General features: G+C 34.3%; 1 protein-coding gene across 1 annotated transcript in view; it reads left to right on the top strand.

Annotated features, from left to right (window-relative positions):
- GPATCH2 (G-patch domain containing 2) overlaps window positions 1–12,840 on the top strand; it is a 175,027-nt gene that overhangs the window by 10,077 nt on the left and 152,110 nt on the right. The window contains exons 2-5 of the mRNA XM_030302053.1: window positions 1,549–2,265; window positions 6,901–6,962; window positions 9,989–10,171; window positions 10,710–10,789. Of these exons, the coding sequence (XP_030157913.1) occupies window positions 1,549–2,265; window positions 6,901–6,962; window positions 9,989–10,171; window positions 10,710–10,789 (1,042 nt within the window). The remainder of the gene's footprint in view (window positions 1–1,548; window positions 2,266–6,900; window positions 6,963–9,988; window positions 10,172–10,709; window positions 10,790–12,840) is intronic.

Here is a 12,840-nt window from a genome sequence, read left to right as displayed (position 1 = left end):
CAAATGAAAACACAAAATGAAAAATTATTATAAGGAACTTGCAAATGCCTCAAATTATAGACTGTAGAGACTATATAAACCAGGGTCAGCAAACTATAGCCAGCCGTCACTTGGTTTTGTAAATAAAATTGTATTAGAACACAGCCATTCATTTATGTATTGCCTAGGGCTATTTTCACCATACAGTGGCTAAAGTTGAGTGGCTATGACAGAGACCTAATAGACTGCAAAGCCTAACAGTTTACTGTTTGGCCCTTTAGAGAAAAGTGTGCCTACCCCTACTGTAGATTTAGAAGTTATATAGACCTCTGTAGTTGAGGATATTTTGATCCCTAGGTCCTTCTAAGACTCAGAAATGATTGTTCATGATCTGTATAAGAAAGATACATGTTTGAATTAACTATACTGTTTACAAAATAAAATTGGAATTTGGGGGGGCGCCTGGGTGGCGCAGTCGGTTGGGCGTCCGACTTCAGCCAGGTCACGATCTCGCGGTCCGTGAGTTCGAGCCCCGCGTCAGGCTCTGGGCTGATGGCTCGGAGCCTGGAGCCTGTTTCGGATTCTGTGTCTCTCTCTCTCTCTGCCCCTCCCCCGTTCATGCTCTGTCTCTCTCTGTCCCAAAGATAAATAAACGTTGAAAAAAAAATTTAAAAAAAAAAAAAAAAATTGGAATTTGGGGCTTTCCATCACCAACCGATCTAGAATCTTTGGGAGTTGGGTTTGGAAAGGGTCGATATAATTTATAAAAGTCCGTAAAGAATGCTTATCCTAGCTGACAAGCAGATCATTTTCTCACTGGTAACATAGTTTAATGGTTTTTGTTTGTTTCTTTTTATTTAAAAAATACCAAGAGACTGTCTCAGAATGAATTATAAGAAAAATGATGGGCCATTTTAGACCAGTGAGCCTCCAGTTTGAGTATGAACAGTTTCTGCTTGACTGAGTTATGAGATTAGTGTGGCCTAAATATATGCCTAGTGTCTGGTTAAACTCTCCTTTCACATATATTACAAATCTTGAAAGTACCTGTCAGTCTTTCCATCTCCCTCGCATATCATGGTGGTGACTGGGTAGAGCGTGTGGTGAGTAGAGGATTGTACAGTTTCCTTCTTCACTTAGAAATTGCTGTGGGGGAGGGGTGGTTGGAGGAAGGCTTGAGAAAGCTCTCTCCATATCTGTTCTAGCAAAACTGGCTCTAGGGAAAGGGCAGGAGTAGACTAATGAGCAGGGATTTAAGCAGAAATAACTTTTCTATAATTACACAGTAAAAATAGGAAATTACTGGGATCTTTCATTGCTGATATTATGCTTACTCTATCTTGAAGTAATTCGTATGTTTAATAAAAGAACTTACATATGAAAAAGGAGCTTAAAATGAGTCAGAATATTTGAAACTATCTGGGATAGAAAAATTAAATAGCTTTTAAACATTTCTTTATAATAACTATTAATTTTAGATTTAGAGTGAATTGTCTGCTGTAATAAACTAGGTTAATGCAGTTAATACTATTTTCTTTAATTTTTTTTCTTCTTTTTTTGAAAATGTAGGCATTTCAGTCGAACCATGGAAGAACTGGTTCATGATCTTGTCTCAGCATTGGAGGAGAGCTCAGAGCAAGCTCGAGGTGGATTTGCTGAAACAGGAGATCATTCTCGAAGTATATCTTGCCCTCTGAAACGCCAGGCAAGGAAAAGGAGAGGGAGAAAACGGAGATCATATAATGTTCACCACCCATGGGAGACTGGTCACTGCTTAAGTGAAGGCTCTGACTCTAGTTTAGAGGAACCAAGCAAGGACTACAGAGAGAATCACAATAATAATAAAAAAGATCACAGTGACTCTGATGACCAAATGTTAGTGGCTAAGCGCAGGCCATCATCAAACTTAAATAATAATGTACGAGGAAAAAGACCTCTGTGGCACGAATCTGACTTTGCCGTGGACAACCTTGGGAACAGAACTCTGCGCAGAAGGAGAAAGGTAAAACGCATGGCCGTGGACCTCCCACAGGACATCTCTAACAAACGGACAATGACCCAGCCCCTTGAAGGTTGTAGAGATCAGGACATGGACAGTGATAGAGCTTACCAATATCAAGAGTTTACCAAGAACAAAGTCAAAAAAAGGAAATTGAAAATAATTAGACAAGGACCAAAAATCCAAGATGAAGGAGTAGTTTTAGAAAGTGAGGAAATAAGCCAGACCAGTAAGGACAAAATGGACTACGAAGAGCAAAAAGTCTCAGACGAACTCATGAGTGAAAGGTGACTTTTATATTCTCTAAATATAAAAATATGTGTCTCCATTGTTTGTGCTTGAACGTATTTTGTATTTTAATTAATTCTATTTTAAAATAATTATAAATTATAATAATATAAAATATAATTATAGTGATATTCCTGTTTAACCATCGTTACGTTTCTTTATAATTTATGGTGTTTAACACAAAACAAAATTGCTTATTTGATTTAAACAAAGTCTTTCCATTGTGTTTTAAAGACTTAATTTTCAGCTATAAAGAGAAAAGGAAATGGCTTTTCAATGGGAAAGAATGCACTTTTGAATAACAACACATTTAGAACTCATAGAATTGGATTTATAATTATTTGTTTAATTATAGAGCTTTAGCTTTGGTGCTTTTTAGTGTCACAATTCATCAGTTTATTTTGATTCTTAAGAATCAAAAATTGGTAGCACTTCAACAGATATGGCTTGATCTTTTTAGAAGTCTGTGGAATACTGGGAATTCTGATCACTTAGGAATTGTAAAACCTAATTTACAGTCTAGAAAAACTTGATCTTGTCATTAGACAAATGAGAAAAACAATGATCCTTCGGCAGCTAGTCTCATGTACCTATTCTAGAAAGCAGATATACCACCATGATAATTGTTAAGTACTATTTTGACAACATCAAGAGGTAAGTGATCATTTTTCTTTTACACAGAACTAATGCTACTGTAGGAAATGAGAAAGTATTGACATTGTTCATCTTTTTAGGCATGTTCTTAAAACCAGACTCAGAACTATGATCCAGAAAAGAAACAAAACATTGCTTACTGGGAAAGAGTATTTTAATTTGTAAGACTACCCTCATTTTAATCATGTAGACTGAAGACCATGGACTTCATATATATGTATTTAATAATACATATTATTTTGTATATACATATATATTTGCTTATAAATATGATTACAAACATGAATAGGATCTGGTAAAATTTATAGGATGGGGCTTTTATTAGAGATGGTTTGCTATTTATGTTATTTTTCTAAGGAAGTAAAAATTATTCAAACCAAAAAAATGTTTCAGGAAGGCTTTGAGAAGTTTATGGTATCTGCTTTTCTTCCAAAAAAAAAAAAAAAAAAAAAAAAGGCAGCATTTTAATACCATAGTGAAAATTATTTGTACGGTAGTATTGAGCCATTGTGACTGAGGACTACTAAGCTTGACTTGAAAGTGATGATCTTGCTCAGTTGCTGGGAGAGAGCGTGTGTGTAGTGGAGACTAAGTATTCATTTCTGGATTATTTACAGATTACAGCTTTTTGGATTGATTGTTCAAGCCCCTCCTTTTATTGATGTCTGCCTTTTATTGACAGACGTCAACCCTGGAAGAAAAATGAGATGCAACTCTCTTGATTTCTCTTCACTGTAAAAAATATTTGAGTATCTATTAGATATAATCAGTCTACCCAGCAGTCAACAGCCCAGGTACCAATTTTCAAAGAGGATGTTTTCACTCCTGAATCATTTTTTTAAGTATTTCTTTCTTTGATTTTAAACTTAGCCGTGTAACTATTTTTATTGTCACTCAGATGCATATTCTTTCTGTGGGAAGATTGCTAAATAAGGCAGTGCCTGTCCCCTGCAGCCCCATAGTTTAGAATAGCAGACAAGCAAACAATGAAAAAGAAGTGTGCTGAGCGGAAAGTATTGGTCAGGGAAGATTTCCAAAAGGAGCTATGATTTAAGCAAGTGCTAAGGCATGGATTGTGGAGCAAAGTGGGATGTATTTGGTAAAGTACATGCAGTTCATTATGACTAGAACATAAAGTGGGGGTTGAGGCTACAGCAGTAAGCATGTTTCAAAGGCCTGGTAAGTAATGGGAGGAATTTTAACAACGAAGAAACTCAATTAGATTTACGCTTTCTCAAGGTAACATGATCTCAGTAACAGTGTTTTTTTAGCTTTGACTGACCTCTAGTCCATCCTTAAGTGAGAGGTGAATTATGGCAGTGATAGTAAAGGGAAAAAAAAATAGAACACTTTTAAGAGTTGGAATCAGTGGAAGGTTGACTGTACTGGGGAGGACAAAAGAGAAAGAGGACTCTCAGATGATGTCTTGTTTCAAGAATCAAAAATACGGGAAATGAACAGATTGGGGCACAGGGGATTGGGATTAGTGTACAAACGCAAATTTGACCGGCATTCATGGGATATATTCTCTGAATACCATGCTATAAAAGTCATGCTTTAAAAAAGAAAAAAAAAAAAGTGGGAAGAGGTGTCCTTGGAGATGAGCCATAATGGCTGTCAGATGCTGAAAATGAAAAGCCCTGCTTCCATGTAAGTTCTTGTGCTGATTTATCGGACATGCTGACAACTACATGGTATACTTAGAGCAACTAGCTAGATGTCAATGAGGTGAAATACAAATAAAGAAACATGTTGTTTAAAACACATGTAAAAAGATCCCAAATGAAGACCAGGGTCATTAGGGACTAAGAGCTGCTCTCAGAGGGGGAAGTCTGATTTCCTTATATATTTCAGAAGAGTAAGCAGGCAGAGAGAGAAGAGAGAAGATTGGGATGCCACTTGGAGAAAGAACATAAACAAAAGAGATAGGGAGAATTTAGGTTGGGATCATCCATATAGAGCCTTGAAATCTATATTTAATCCAAAAAGTATAGGGCAGTAATTTTAGGTTTTTAATAGAAAACATTTTATTATTTTATTTATTTAATTTATGTGTATATGTATAGACATGCACATGTGTTTTATAAACATTTTCTTTTAGAATACTTTTAGTTTTATAGACAAGTTGCAAAGATAGTACAGAGAGTTTCTGGATATCCTATTCCCATATATCCTGCACCCAGTTTCCCCTGTTGTGGTACACTTGTGAGAATCAATAAACCAATGTTGACACGTTATTAATGAAAGTCAATACTTTATTAGAATTCCCTTGTTTTTCTTTAATATTCTTTTTCGGTTCCAGGATCCCATCCAAGATATCATAATATTTTTAGTCAGCAAGTTCTATTTGGAAAAGATGAGCCTGGTTAGATGTAGACTATATTAAAAGAGGTAAATCTGAACTCAGAAATGAGAAGACTATTGTAAAAAAAAAAAAAAAAAAAGAGAGAGAGAAAGAAAAGAAAGCACATAGTTTCACAATCCTTTATCTTTAAATCTGAATTCTGAAAGCTGTGAAAAACTAATTCATTCATTTGAGGCCAGACCTAACTTGAACTCTATTTAATGTGGATATTCATTCAATTGAAAAAAATATATAGTAATAGGTTTGATTCTGGAATGCTACCCCAGACCCTTATTAGTCATTTAGTCATTTTAGAACATATCTTTCCAAAATTTGAAAAGTTGTGAATTTTAAATACATTTTGCCTCAAGGATTTCAGAAAAAGAATTGTGATTCAAGGTATATATGATAAGGCCATATATTAGGGTTGTGTTGATATAGGCAGACAGGAAAGCACTAATGAAGAAAGTTAAAGAAAAAGGTACCAACTTAGAGTTCCTTGGTAAAATGTGCCACTTAACAAATTTTATGCTTTTTGTTTTTATTTATTTTTAATAAATAAAACAACTGAAATGATATTCTATATTCAGAAAACATTTGGGTTTAGATCTCATTTGTGGTTTTAATCCTGAACTCTCAATTTAAATATTTTAAAACAGATTAATTTTGTTTAATAAGTCAGGTTATAGAGTTATACATGTAAACAGGAAAAGTATAAAATTCACCTGAGGTAGTTTCCTAATTGGTTAAAATTAAAAATTACAGGAAGAAGAAGTATATGAGAATTTTTAAAGAAGATCATCAATTTTCTTTAGAGGAGAAGGCTGTTATTACATGATCTTGTTTTTGTGTTTTTCAACTAACTAGATTTTCATATAAGCATTGCTTCTGTTAGAACTAATAGTGACAGTTTATTCATGTCAGTCGAATATCTACTATTTGTTTTAATTTGTGAAATTTGCCTTTGTATCATACTTGAACTTCTATGGAAGTATGGGGTACATATTATTTTTACATACCCCCTCCTTAATATTGGCAATATCGAGTGTTTTGTTCAGAGGGATTTTAACTTTGACTTAATGGGTTGTTACCGTTGTAAACTTTTTTCTTCCATGCTAAGTAATAGAGTTGTTGTGAATTCTTAAGTAATGTCTTTTCCAGAATATTTGCAAATGTGGTTATGAAAAGTCATTTCATCCCAGGCCCTTGTATTTCATGTGCTGAAGAAAGGCTTAGGCTGCTTTTGATTGAGACTTTCCCCATTTTATTGAGCAGCGGTGTTCCGGGCTCAGGCTGAATTGCACACGGCATAAGAAAGGAGCAGTGAGCATTTGATGAAAGCAGATAATAAAATGCATCAATTGTGTCAGCACCTCGTTGCAGTCACATCTGGCTTACTGTCAGGGTCCCATTAGATTCCTGTGGTTTTATGTGCCAAAAATAATATGCTCTGTAGTTAATGGAACCAGAATATTTGCAGTTTGATTAAAAAAAAATCATCTTATTTTCTTTCAGATCTTTGTCAGGCTTAAGTTTCATCTCTGAGCTGCCGTGTCTCTTTAAAATTTTACGACTGAGAGATCAATTGTTCTTTTGATCTGTTTTTTTTTTTTTTTTTTCTTCTCCCTTATTACAGTGATTCCAGCAGTCTCAGCAGCACCGATGCTGGTTTATTTACCAATGATGAGGGAAGGCAAGGTACTGAAATCTATTTTTTTTATTCCTTTGGAAAAACGTCTTCATTTGAAAGTTTGTGCTTATTGCTAGTTATGTCCTAGGTTGATGACTGCAATCCCTTTACCTTACACACACCTGCTTAGTGGACTGGGCTTGAGTTCTTTTTTATACTATGAAGGGTATCCTGTCTTCATGACCTAACGTAATTGATTATCTCCAAAAGCTAGTATGTGGGGCTAATAATATTAAGGAAGGATTATCTTCCTTAAGAAAGCTTTACATACGTCAGTCTTTTCAATTTTGTCTCTTAGCAAGTTCACAAGACACTGGTTCTCATTCTCCACCTGATTCCAAATGCATTTAATACTGTGTAAGCATTAATAAAGATGGATTTGCAAGTCATTTGTCATTTTTATTCAGCCGTGACATTTATTCATCCTATCCAGTTTGTAAGTAATTAGACAGCTTTCATGAACTCAGTATTGTAAACTGTTAAACAGTAATGTCTTACAACTTAGATCTTTCACATCTTCAAAGTTTCCTCAAGCTTTTCACACTTCAACATGGCATTATTTTGAAACTACCCATTTGGGAAGAAAATAGGACAATAAGGGGGCAAAAGGAATATCTACGAATACTTACCACAAATACTTCCTTTCTTGAGACTCTTTAGAGCAAAGCAGTAATAAGTTCTAAGGGACCAAACCAAAATTTATTGTTTTAAATTATAAATAGTCTAATGACACACAAAAAAAGAACAAAATAATAGCTGCCTACACATTCGTTTCTTAGTCTTTTCTTCCTCTTGACAATAGGAATAAAATAAATTATCATTAATTTTTTTCTTATAAATCATATATATTACAGATAAATAGGCACATACTGTTTTAGAGACCATAGACTTTTTAAAGTTAAGAGACTTTGCTGAAATATGTTAGAACTTCGGGACTCAGAGTGAGCTTAACTGCCTTGATAATGTACCTAAACTCTCATTTAAATACATGTGCCTACCCAGAGTTACAAATGTTGAATTTGGTAATGAAATGAAATCAAAAACTTCTTTAAAAAATAACTTTGGACAAGTCCATCAATCTTGGAAAAGCTTTGAATGGTTTAGAATAATGTGCTAGCATTTATTATGAGCTTTTTATATTTTATATTTCTAAGTGCTGTTTTTCATTCAATTTACTTTAGGCTCTTATTCTTTTAAAAAAAAATTTTTAACATTCATTTTTGAGTGACAGAGACAGAAAGTGAGTGGCCGAGGGGCAAAGGGAGAGGGGGATAGAATTCAAAGCAGGCTCCAGACTCTGAGCTATCAGCACAGAGCTCAATGCAGGGCTTGAACTCACGAGAGCCATGAGATCATGACATGAGCCAAAGTCGGCACATAACCAGCTGAACCACGCAGGCTCTTCTGCTCTTCTATTATTCTTAAGAAAACCCTGTGAGATTCTTTTTTGGGGCGGATGATGAAACCCAGTCTAATAAAGTTGAGGTAACTTCCCAGTTACAAAACATTCCAATTCTGATTGGTCTGTCTGACTTCAGCACTCAAGCTCTTCATCTTTAGCTACTGGATTTCCCTATTAAATAGAACAAAGTTGTACATCACATCAAAATAAAATAACCTCATTTTTCTATTATAATGTTGTCTCAATTGAAATTAAGATCTTGGGTAATCAGTTTCAAGTGACTCCCTTTTTTTTTCTTGTATTTATACCTGCTCTGGGAAATTTTAATTTATAGTTCTCAGTAAAAGTACTAATATTTATGCGCTTTGAAATGTGGCTTTTTTTAAGTTAATTTTTATTAAATTCGCTGTTGAAATAAACTGGTGGCTTTGGCTTTCCAAATGCTTTAAAATTTTCACGCCCTCATAATTTGAAGTATGGCTGTTTTTCCATAGAGTCATTTTCAGTTGAAGCTTTGGTTTTTTTCTAGTTTGCTTTTAAAAATATTTGTAGTAAGAGATTTTGGAAATCAGAAATCTCTTTCTGTAAAGGAAAAAACTTTATGGCATTTGTGATGACCCTCTTAAAAACCAGAATTAGCAGTTTTTCTAAGAAACACGAAGACTTGAATGAATCTGGGATCATATTCAAAATGCTGTTTGTCACATACTTTTAAAAGCCATCTGCCGTCTGTAGTTCTTTCTACTTACATGTCTATTATTCCTGTTTTAAAAACAAAATACTGTTGATTCACCTCAAGGGTACATTTTGAACTGAATTTTAAATGAATCATTTCTCCATGGTTACTTACACTCATGGATGCTCCCAAAAGTCAAACTTAGTGTGGATAGTGTTCTGTTTTAAAAATACCTTGCTTATAGTAATCCAGCACACTTTCTTCCTCAATGCTGTGGTACTGTCACTTTTCATTTAAAATCAACTTTTTCACAACTATTTCTTAATGAACTTAATCAGATTAATTTCATTTAGTCACATCTGTTCATGATTGTTTCCCCTTTTACACTCCATACAAATCATGAAATTAAGCTAATTATATACCATTATCAGCTGCAGAGAACGGGTTCTACAGTTTTATACTTTTAATTCCCGGCAGGAGATTAAGGCTTGTTTTTCTTTAATTTGGAAAGGGTAGTAACTTAAATGGATTTCTGTACAGTTTTTGCCATAGAATTAACCAGTATTATTGTTTTTCACATATTTAAATTGGTTCCAGAACATAGCAGCTTATGTTTTTGTTGATGGAAGTTCTTGTTATAGTGTTAAAAAACACTATAGCTGTGGTGTAGAATCAAAAGTTTTGTGTATAGATCGTGTATATGATTGCTAGATAAAATACAGGATCCTCAGTTATATTTGATTTTTAGATAGATCACAAATAATTTTTTAGTATAAGTATGTTCCATGCAGTATTTAGACATACTAAAATTTTATGCAAGTACTTTATATTAAAAATCATTTCTCTGAAATTCAGATATAATTTCTGTCTTGTATTTTTTAGAAACCTAAATCTGATAACCCTGTGTATTTGGATAATAAAACTGAAGCTTTGGGGGATTTCTTGTTTTTGCACAGGTGACGATGAGCAGAGTGACTGGTTTTATGAGAAGGAATCAGGTGGAGCATGTGGCATCACTGGGGTCGTGCCCTGGTGGGAAAAGGAAGATCCTACCGAGCTAGACAAAAATTTACCAGATCCTGTCTTTGAAAGTATCTTAACTGGTTCTTTCCCTCTTATGTCACATCCGGGAAGAAGAGGTCAGTGGTGCTTCCTGACTGCTAGATATTGTGGGCTTTTACCTATATATATATATATGTATATATATATACATATATGTATACATACACACACACACACACACACACACACACACACACACACCCACCCACACTCATTAAAAGAGATTAGGCTAAAAGGGAGATGAAAGAGTCTAGCACAAGATGCTGTAAAGGAACATGTCGAATAGTAGTTCAGCTACTACATTTATCATGCATTTGAATTATTAGAAAGGTTGACTTGCTTTCTTGCTAGGACCATTGTGAAAATGTTGAAATACTAGAAAGGTGAATTAGGAGGAAAGAAAAGCCCTGAATAATGCCCTAGTTCTCAAATAATCAGTAGTTGTTTGCTAACCTCATTAGAACTCTACTAGGCATTGCTTCAGATCTTTTAAGTGTGTTTTGCATTTCCCCCACTACTGTTGAAGACGTTTCCCGCTTCCAACTTATTCTGAATTCTGTATTGATGGGAATAATGATCGTAGGATCTTCTAAATTGAGTGCTTTGATTTTCCAGGTTTCCAAGCTAGACTCAGTCGCCTTCATGGACTGCCTTCCAAGAACATTAAAAAATCAGGAGGGACCACAACTTCAATGGTAGGCATGCTTTTCTGTTTAGTTGTCATGTTTGGATATGTATCCATTTCTATGGAATAAAAAGCCACATCCTCATCCTTTATGCATTTTCTAATGTTATACTTAAAAATAATCCATTTTTTTGTAGGCTACAAACTGGACCAGTGAGATTCCCCTATAAACCAAATCTTCTAATGCTAATAAATTAGTTACGTTTTGAACATCTGGGGAATGACATTCGAGGGAACCTGGCTCCTGTCCTCTTCCCCTGGAGGAGTATCATTGAAGTGAGAGCCTCTTTGATGAAAAGATGGGGCTGTTTTTGCTGGAGGACTGGTATTCTTCCTTTAGTCAGAAGTGAACCTGCTTGGGGAGGCTTTCTAGGGATGTAGGTTGGCCCAGGGTGGGTTGAAACTACTGTAAATTTTATATATTTTTCTCTTTTATGATTTTTTTTTTACATTGAATCCATTTATGTATTACTTGCTTTGCCAAAATGCTAACAAAAGCTAGAAAATTGAAAACTTCCAGATCTCACATAAGTATTCCTTAATGTTTCTATTGTGACTGGTTAAAAACGAATTCTTACATCTCTGACTGTTGTAAATAAACATGATGCATTGACATTTATGGTTCATTTTTAGAGAAGTCTTATATAACCAGCATTATTTAAAATATTTGCATTTTACTCAGGGTATTTTAACAAGGGCTAAGATGAGTAGTAGGTAAGGTTGATCACCTTTACTAGAATTTCTGTTTTGTTCAGTTTGCTTTCTACTTGGATAATCTGCTCTGTATTGCAAACCCATTGTATTTTACAGTATAGTGTTCATTGTACCACAAAAAAAATCATCCTAGTTTTAAGCTAACTACAGTGATAACTAGCCTGTGCTAGTTCATTCATTGACTATTACTTTTTTAAAATATCTGCTTTGTCTAATACCTGAAACCACTCAAAATTATCGTTTTGGCTCAGAGCTTATGGAAATCATGTGAAAGCTGGTGTTTCAGCTAATACTGTATGCCTCCGAATCATGTTGTCATGTTTAAAGTGAGAGCTGCGTGCGCACCTTTAGAATGGCAGATCTTCTGTGTCAGCGTGAGTGTCAAATACTTGCATGAGCTCGTTTTCGCAAGCAGAGGGAAAAATGTAACATTTCTATTGATGGTATAATTTAGACACTATACAACGTTCAGGCCATTTGAATTCTTCAAAATGATACATTAAAATGTTTAATATTTTTATTAAGTTCCAATTGATTAAAACTGTGATTTAATACATGTATTTTTATATTATTGTATGGATTAATTGTTAATTCAGCATTTCATGGCTAACTTAAATATGATGATTGGAAAAGAAACTTAAAGTTGACATTTCTTTTACCTGAAAGTATTATAATCTGAAAGATTCCGGAAAATGTATTAAGCAGGAATGTGTGACATCTTTTAGATTGCTTGTCTAAACTGGGGAGATTAAATATGATAAAGTGCAACTTTGAGTATCTTTACCTTTGCATATTTAAAGTGATATTTTAGAGGTACAATAATGTGGTATTTGGTCATTGTAAGTAAGCTTCCTTGTGCTGTGTCCTTTGGAGTAAAAAGTCATGATTTCTTTTCTGAATTACGTAAATGCTTTTATTTTATTTTGTATAATGACTGTCTTTTAGATCTGAATAAGTCACTTTAAAACCTTGGCCTATGAACTTTGCCTTACCAATCATGAATCTAGATGAATGCTATCTAGTTCTTGGTTCAGTTTTACCTATTTTTATTTTTGGTTCACTGCTTGCTTGAGCATAGCTGGGATTTGTAGCCCATTTTCTAGGCTTATTGCAATCTCACTGTGGTATTTTATAGAAGCTATTACATCTGATAGGTTAGCTTCATGGTATTGATGATACATGGCTTAACCATAGTAAAAGCTGCCTTCCCTCTCTAAATTGTAAAAAGGTGATTAAGTTTCACTTGATGGAGATATACTATATATGTGTGTTTATCATGGAACCTAGTGCATTAGGCCATAAACTGTTTTCCTGGTCTACATTTTTTTGTATTCAAATTTTACTGAA

Source organism: Lynx canadensis, chromosome F1, assembly GCF_007474595.2.
Source record: "Lynx canadensis isolate LIC74 chromosome F1, mLynCan4.pri.v2, whole genome shotgun sequence".
NCBI lineage: Eukaryota > Metazoa > Chordata > Mammalia > Carnivora > Felidae > Lynx > Lynx canadensis.
Note: the sequence above shows the minus strand (reverse complement) of the source record. Positions and strands in the feature narration are given on the sequence as shown.